At 26.9% G+C, this 9,637-nt stretch overlaps 1 protein-coding gene across 1 annotated transcript in view; it reads left to right on the top strand.

The window, feature by feature from the left end:
* The window catches only part of LOC109333711 (rho GDP-dissociation inhibitor 1-like), a 2,592-nt gene extending 977 nt beyond the window's left edge, over positions 1-1,615 (top strand). Inside the window, exons 3-5 of the mRNA XM_019569265.1 lie at positions 141-359; positions 452-576; positions 1,379-1,615. Coding sequence (XP_019424810.1) covers positions 141-359; positions 452-576; positions 1,379-1,450 — 416 coding nt within the window. The 3' untranslated portion in view covers positions 1,451-1,615. The remainder of the gene's footprint in view (positions 1-140; positions 360-451; positions 577-1,378) is intronic.

Here is a 9,637-nt window from a genome sequence, read left to right as displayed (position 1 = left end):
CAAATCAAACAATTTGCCTATAAAAAATCACATAGATGTGGTCCACTGGTCCCTTTGTTCTATACCCTCATGAAAATCCTTTTGCTTTGGAACTTTTGACCAGACACTGGCATAATTTCTCTTTTTTTTTAATAATTTAGAAACACTGGAGCCAGAAGTGAAGATCCTGAGCCTTGCAATCAAATCTGCTGGTAGAGATGATATTTTCCTTCCGATACCGGAGGGAGGAAATCCCAAGGGCCTGTGGTTTACTTTGAAAGAAGGTAGCCGTTACAGGCTGATGTTCACATTCCAGGTGAGCAACAACATTGTTTCCGGTCTCAAATACAGTCACAATGTGTGGAAAACTGGTATCAAGGGTGAGTTCTGTTAATTTCCTCTCAAATAAATTGTGCCCAAAAGATACATAATTTGTCTATAAAACTTATCTCATTGTTGAACCTTAATACAGTTGATAGCAGTAAAGAAATGATTGGAACATTCAGTCCTCAAGCAGAGCCTTACACTCATGAGATGCCTGAAGAGGTAACACCATCTGGGATGTTTGCTAGAGGAACATATTCAGCTAGAAGTAAGGTAATTTTAACATATAATGTTCTGCCTTAACACTAAAAACATGATTACTAGAGTTAAGAAAAGGTCTAGCATTTATAGCTTTTGTGCATTTTTTTGGGTATAATCAAGGATATTCTCTGGCCTCATGAGTAAGGAACTAATTTCTTTCGATCTGTGTGACTGCTCCTTCCAACAAGGGTACTATTTACTATAAACTTTATATTTAAAATACAGTTTTACCTAGAATTTTAGTGTTACTTCCGCTAGTTCTAATAATGAGCAATGGTTAGCAAAATGGTTAAAAATACTGTAATGATTAGCTACTTCTACTAGTTCTAATCACTAGCAACATAGATTTTGATTTTGGTACACTATGAATATGAAATCCTTCTATAGTGTATTCTAATCTCATGTTAGCACATCATTTAATGAATTGGACAATGCAACATATCTAATATTAGGTGCAACGGTGAAAGTGTAATACTTTTACATTTATACTGCATCAAAGTTAAATTCAGATAGGATAAGACAACATTACTAAATAAACTCTTATCTGCTTCCACAGTGATATTATATGACTTGTTTCAAAATCAAGTGAACATGAATTAATGCCTCTTTTGCATCTCAGCCCAATAATAAATGTTATAATAAATTTCTTGCTGGAGTTCATGTGCATACCTTCAAAATCTTACTATTCGAAATTCAAATTTCCTAATCACTTGCTATTCGAAATTCAAATTTCCGAATAACTTTTTTGTTTTATACAAGTAATTAATTCTAGTAAAAACTACACTTTGATTTATTTTGGTATCTTGTGTTTCAGTTTGTTGATGATGACAACAAGTGCTACTTGGAGATCAACTACACTTTTGATATCAGGAAGGAATGGCAATAGTTTAATCCTTAATAGTTGCTGTTATTATTTTTTGTCGAAATATCCTTCAGTTTTTACTTGCTTCTTTTTTTCCCATTGTTTTATTTATTTTTAGTCATGTCTGAGACTAGTAATTTTAACAATGATGAGAGGATTTGGAGGATGAAATTGGTATCATTTCATTAATATATTTGTCATTAAAAATTGAGTTTTACATGTTTGGATCCACAACCAGGTTTTCTTGTCTCTTCTCAGTCTTGATTACATCAAGATAAATAGGGACAAAGATCACATGTCTCCAATGGTGTTTTATTCTCTATCTCAGACCAATCAAAATGTTATTTTTTGTTTTAAAAAAACTACTTTTATTCAAGTAGAAATATATAATTGGCTCGATACATGAAATAAGATAGTATTAGGGTAATGAATGAACGTACCTAAGTAGCCCATAAAGGTTTGCATGTTTAGATGCACAATTTTATATCATTAGGTGTTCATTGTCTTAATCAGTTGCCAAAGAAGCCCAGATATAAGTTTTCAAGCAAACCATGCAAATATTTTATTTCTAGGGTATAGACTTACTTTGGTCCTTAAATTTTCTGTGTAAGAAGGAATAATATCTGTTGTCCCATAAAATACTATATGTACCACTAGTTTGTTATTGGTTGAAAAATCATTTAAGCTAAAAAATTAATAATCAATTATTTTTTTGGCCAATCATAATTGATGGTATATGCCGTGGTAACAATTTGTTACTTGAAAAACCGAAAGTGGTAGCTAGGAAGGATCAAATTAATCTTTTTTTAATTTCTTATTTAAACAATGTTATTGCATTAATTAAAGGAATCAAATTTGGTGTATTGATCTTGATGTTTTATGGTTATTTGATTTTGAACATGTATGTTATTTGAGTTTTTAATTATTTCATCCAATGTTGTTAAACCCGAACTGGACGTCAAACTGGAAGAGGTCTCATATTAAGTTTAACATGTTTAACCAATTAAACTGTTTGGTCTGACCAGCTGATTTTATACATAATTAATACTTTTTATCTATGGATATATAATTAGATAAAAATGTAAAATTTTATATAATTAATAATCACGTATAATTACATTGAAGTAACGTCCTGTTATCTTTTTTTGTACTGAACTGAAACAAAACATTACACAAAAATGTTCCATTTTTTTTAATTTTTAAGTGAACCGTCCAGTTCACTTCCCGGATTAATCTGTTTTAACCGGGTTTAATACGGTCGGACCGGAATTTCTCCGGTTTAAAGCGGTCCAACTCTCACCTAGTTAAGACGGTAAACCAAAACCGTTTTCAAGTCCGGTTAGCAGTCAAACCTTTCAGACCGTCCAATATAGTCCCGTTCTCACATCACTGGTTTCATCTGCCCAAAAAATTTGTACAAAATTACAAAAAAAAATTGTCTCAAATTAAAGTTACAATAAAAAATACAAATGAATGAAAATTGCATATTATGGTATTATTGTGTAATCATTAAAAGTGTATTAAAATATTAGACTGATGATCGACTTGGTAGACAAATCATGGAAAGCATGTTTTTTCCTTTTAACTTTTGTCAAAATTTTGTCATCTCCTTGGGATGAAGAGAATATTAACTTAACATGATAATTTCCCTCCACTCGTGCTTATCGGGAATAGTGGAGATTCACTTATTCTAAGAGTAAGTTTTTTAAACTGACTCATTATTTTAGTTATCAATTTTATGGACATCTAATGGTTTAGATCTACTCGATAATTCAAACTATTGGATTTCTATTAAATTGATGACTAAGATGAAGAATAAGTTTAAAAAATATACTCTTAGAGTAAGCGGATCCTCTAGAATATGTATAAAGATTATAACTAAGAGTTAAGAGTTGCTAAATTTTATAATATTGTTCTTCTTTTAATTGGATTTTAAACTTTTTATGAAATTTTATGAAAATTCACAGGACCCGTGGGATGAAAAATAATATTAGAAGCATCAATGAGAGTGGGGAATACCCCAATTGGCATCTCTATTCTTTACTATGGAGAACCTGATTTTGATTGTTTAATAATATCCAAAAATAGGAACAAAACGTTGGTCTATTAATATAAGATTATATTAGATCATCACATAGACTAAAATATTAAATGCTAGTAAGCAAATTCATTTAAAGGGATAATCACGTATCCTGGAAAGAATTAGTTCATTACTTACGAGAAAATACCCTTAGTTATATAAAAAATCACATCCAACAATCAAAATAAATACGACATTAAATTAAGAATAAATTGAAAGTTCAATTTTAGTGCTAAGCTAATCGGTAGGTTTTATCCTTTTTAAATCTAACAAATTACATTAATTATATCACACTAAAATATCTACAAACAATTATAAATTAATTGTAAAAAAAATGAAGAAGTATATAATTATGAAAAGAAATAGTTACTAATAATTTTACTAATTTCTAGTATTTAATTATTAATAGAAATAGTTAGAAAATACAATAGCTATTTTTATTTAAATATCTATGTATTTAACTATTCCAATTAATAATTATAAATTAATTAATAAACAATTAAACAAATAAATATCATATGTTATTTTTAGTTATTTAACAAATCATACTTCCTTTTATAACTAATAATACATTTATTACTATAAGCTAAAAGTCGACAGCTACAAATTACGAGCTTACAATTTGCATTCACAAACTCACAATTATAATTACGATGGAAATATATCATACCGCCTAGAATGGGTTAGGCTCCTCCCCATTAATGGAGAGGCAAGTGCAATTTTTCTCTTTAGTTTGAAGGATAAATTTGTCTTATCGTGATAAACATAAGGGTATAAATGTAAAAGTATATCACATTTTCTTTGATTTTTTACTTCACTTATCTCTTCATTACTAGAGAGGAGTCTCATTTGCTTAGAATAGGCCTATTATCTAACCTACAATATGCCATGTCCAAGGACAAAGGCACTCATCTCCCTTAATGTGCACATGCACACTCTCAAATCTTTCTTTCATAATATAATATTTTTATAGTTAAAATTTGTTGTACTTCTTCGTTATATAAAATTACACCAAGCTATATAAAATTTTATATCACTTAATCATTATTATTACACTTAAATTAGTTATCAACTCATCAACTATTAGGTCAATAATGAAATTAGTAAGTCATTAGTTAACAAGGTAGAAAATGGTGAGGACAAGTGGGGGCAACTGCCCCCTCCCCCCTCGAATTTTTTTTTAAAATTTATTATATTACTTTTTTTAATTTTTTTTTACTTTATGTAATTTGTGTGGTCCCTCTAAAAGTTACAGATAATAAATTGAGTTGTCTTATAAGTCTCAATGTTGATATTATTTATAATACTATTATTTTATAATAATTTTACACATAAAAAATAGATTATGATATTATAAATTGTCCTTTTCAGACTTTGCTACAATATTCCTAAGATCGTATGAATTTTTATAAATAATTTAATATTGATAACATGTATTTTTGTGCAAATTTTTTATCATATTGATTTTACTCAGAAGAGAAAATTAATTAATATGACAATTTCAACATTTTATTGTTAATATCAGTAGGCACTCATGTTTGAAAAACTCTTATTAGTCTCTGAATTAAGTAAAACTTTGACAATACAGCAAAAGTGAATACATATTATATGATTGATTGAGTTATATGAGGAAAGTGAATGCATACTATAGAGATATTAGTTTCAGCAACCAAAACAACCAAACAAAATCATGTAGTAAGATAAAAGATGAATTTCTTATAGACAACTAAAATAGTTGAATATTTTACTTACATTTCAATTATCGACGAGTTTAAGTATTTAAAAGAACGAAGAACAACACTTTAAATGAATGTACATTTTTCTTTAATTTCTTTAATTGTTAATTATTGTTATTTAGAATTAATATATAATTTTCACACTTTAGTTATGTTAATTAAAAATTGTAATTAAACATTGTAGCCCTTCCTAAACTTTATGTCAAGTTCTGTCACTATTAGTTAAACTAGTTAAATTGATATACCTTAAAAAATTATTAGTTTTATAATGATATCTAACTTTATTATTTAATAATTTTATACTTCAATTTTAAAAATATTGTGATTAAACAAATACTAATTAAATAACCAACAATTGTTTTTACGATAAAAAAAGTTACTGAACATGTTGAAGACATCGTCAAATAACATAGTTTTTACAATTTGAGTGCAACGAAAATAGATAAATAAGTTTAAACCTATTTTGTTACAATAAGTTTAAAAAATGACAAACAAAGTCCCAATAATGATAAAAATAAACACAAATAATTTGAAAGCAAAAACTTTTTTTCCTCACAATATATCATTTTGATGTTATTTTAAAATATAATAATTGATTCAACTAACCAAACTTGTTAGATAGACCAAATTACCAGTTTTATTCGCAAAATAACCAAATCGAATCAATCTATGTTGACTTTGGTTCATAGCTAATCAAATGAGCAACTCCAACTAATTGAGTATCCAATCTAAGCCTAATAGGCCAACCGAGCTAATTACATCATATATTAATAATTATATTTTGCTATTTTAATATACTAATATTTATTATATATGAAATTTTAATAAAAGAATATTATTTAGTTATTAGTATTAGATGAACCTATTTAAAAACATACATATTAGCCTAGTTAAATATATGCATGTTAGATCATTTAAAAATCTTACATTATATAGACTTTTAAATAGGTTGAACTTTAAAAAAAATTAAATAGATACCTCTAGACTACCTAAGGTATTTAATTCTTTAAATTGATAATTTTTTATTTATTTAAATTTATAATGTATTTTTACTCAATATTTAAAATGATAGTACATTTTTTAATATAATAGTTGTTTTTTTCTTAAAATTTATGATTTTTTTATGAAATATCTATATTAATATATTCATGTGGTATATGTTTGGTTCCCTTTCAGTAAAGTCTTGAGTTCGAGTCTTATGGATGGAAAAAATAACCGCTAGGAGAGTTAGCCTCACATACCTGTATATGTTCCCAGTTTGGACAGTATTGCCTCTAGTGTGAGGATACCTATGAGAAATAAAAAAAAAGTTTAACAATAATATTTATATCTATTGGACAATTTTGTACAATATTATCTCTCTCATAATTTATGTTTCAAAAATAATTATATTATCTCTGGAATGAAATTTACAATTTTCATTCATAATAAAACTTATAATATTTATTTTTTAAAGCTATATAACTTTTATTTGTGAAAATAAAAAATTATAATATTAAATTTAATTAAGAAAAGTCTGATATACATCATACTTCCTTAATTGATAAAAATGGGGTTGAATTTGGTATCATTTTATTATGTTATATCAATATGGTTTCTCTACACTAGGGTGGGGTCAGTGTAATTTATACTTAATTAATTATATATTTTCTAGAATAAATTTATCATTTATAAATTTATAAATTTGTATATATAATTTGATTGTAAAATCACTCCTTATAATTACTGATGTATTTTGTGGTGACTAAAATTAATAAAGAGATATTGATTATTATACAATATAGGTTTGATTTCATAGAATGTCATATTTTGTCAAAATATTGTGTGAGATTAAAAAAATTGTATAATTTTTTCTACATGACCATTGTCATTATTAGGACTAGCGTGTTGATTTAAATATTATATTCACTAGCGTGTTGACAGGCACTACCGTGTCTGCCAACCCGCTTTCCTATTGTTCGCAATGTGTATTTTGTATGTTATAAATGTCAAATATAGTATTTTGTACAAAATATTGTAATTTGTAGTTGAGTTTATTCGATTTGTGTAATTATTAATTTTTTTAAATTGAACATTCACATAATTGAGTGACTCGCAATTATTTTTGTAGGTGAAGTTTATGATTAGGGCGAAGTCAGTGAAATAAATTTTATGAGGTTTAGAACGTAATGTGTAGGGTTGTCATAAAATATTTTTCAACTACATAAAGCAAAAATTAAGTAATTATGTAATGTGTTGATAGACACTCTCATGTGTGTCAATCCGCATTTCTATTGCTTGATGCTTAAGTTTTCAATATTTACATGTTATAAACACTACTTGAATTCTTAAAGAAGAAAAAGTTGGATTATAATTTGTATTTGAAGAACTTATTCATGTCACTACAATAAAATCAAATAAAGTCACGCAATCATGTTCTAAACTTAAGAAAAACAACAAAGTTCAGAATATAAAATAAATTTACCTAATATGTAAGGTTGAAATCAGTAAAATAAAGTTATCAGGTTTAGAATATAATTTGTAAGATTGTCATGAAATGTTTTCCAACTGCATTATTACATTCTGTAATAATGATTGCACAAATTAATTAATTACTTAGCGTGTTGGCAGACACTGTCGTGTGTGTGAACCCACATTCTCATTACTTAGTACTAAGTTCTCAATATTTACATGTTATAAACACCACTTGAATTCTTAAAGAAGAAAAGTTTGATTTTAGTTTATATTTGAAGAACTTATTTATATCACTACAATTAAGTCACACAATCATGTTGTGAACTTAACCAACGAAGTTCAGAATATAAAATTAGTAGCAAAGCAAATTCAATACAAAGAAAAGACTGCTAACATTTATCATAATAATAATTTTCTCACTAATTCAAAATATTTCCATCTGCAAAGTTAAATCCTGTGATTTTTCCTGTCATTGATGTTGCATAAATCTCCTATTGTTTCTAAATATATTTTTGTTCTTTAACTTAAGATTATAATCATCTATGGAAATGTGTCACATTTCTTCATCTCCTAATTATAAATACTAATAAACATATACATGTAAGAAGTTGCAAAAATTGAATACGCTTAAGTTAAAACTAAACAATTGATGAAAATAGCAAATATGAATTTTTTAGTGAGTGAGAATGACATTATAGTAATGATAAATGTTAGTGGTATTTCCGTTATGTTATATTTTCGTTAGCATAAGACGTGTTAACATGTGTACTTACTATAGCGAACAATTAAAGAAGACATATACAACTTCTGGATTTTAGTTATTACTTGCTTGATTTATAAATATTCCTTTAATTGCGTAGACAATTTATTGCAACTCACTCTCCAAAGTTACTTCTATTTCACATCTTGAATAATAATACAATGATATCTATTGTGCACCAATCGAAAGTGTTTTCAGTCCTTAGTTAGAATAAGCTTTAATGAATATGATTATCAACAACAAACTTGAAAAAAAAGTTAGAAAGGTAGGTAAAAATGTTACCTCTATTCCACATAATACTTTATTAGAATGGAAAAGACATTCAAAAACCAAGTGAACACACCATTTCAACTTTAAATGTGCATGTCTCTTATCTAGAAAATAACAATTTAAGTAGACAAAGGACTACTTTCAATTTTTTATACTTGATCTAATGTTGTGTTTCGATATCCTTTGCGCTCATCCATTACAACTTTACAATGGTAAAAGCCTGCAAAAGTAATACAATACACTTCAGTTTAAAAAATATAAATAACAATTAATCGACAGATTCACTAAAACATTTGTGGAATATTTGAAGATATATGGGCCTCTACTTTCACCTAACTTGTGAAAGTCATGTTTTCCCAACAATTGATACAACACATTGTTCTTTCCACTAAAATAATTTATATGTCCATCTCATCGCATTATAATAAAATTTCTCTTTTAAGCTTGAATGTAATCACTTTTACGTAGAAGTTTAATGATAAAAACAAAATAATCTAGTTAATTATTTTCAACTTTCAACAATGCATATGAATGAAACAAATAACAAAGGAAGTAGTGTATTTTGTATTTTCTTTCTAATTACATTGACTATTATTATAATTAGGTAAATAACATTGACTTGGAAAAAATAATTGAGTCATCATTTAATCTATGATGTTGAACAGGTTATTTTATCAAGCATCTTAATTGTTAGAAATGCTATCAAAACAAAAATTATACTCTTTAATGCTTGCATGATCTCATATTCATTGGAAAACAAAATATGTAAGTGGTGACTCCAGAAATGTATGAGGATAATATCTTGGTTATCAACTACGTACGTAGTAATAAAATAAAAATTATGAAGAACACAATCCTTATTTAGATTATAAGCTAATGCAATGTAACTAAGGGCAGATGAGTAACATGAA

This window comes from Lupinus angustifolius, chromosome LG19 (genome assembly GCF_001865875.1).
Source record: "Lupinus angustifolius cultivar Tanjil chromosome LG19, LupAngTanjil_v1.0, whole genome shotgun sequence".
In the NCBI taxonomy this organism is placed as follows: Eukaryota; Viridiplantae; Streptophyta; class Magnoliopsida; order Fabales; family Fabaceae; genus Lupinus; species Lupinus angustifolius.
This window is presented reverse-complemented; position numbering and strand designations above follow the sequence as displayed.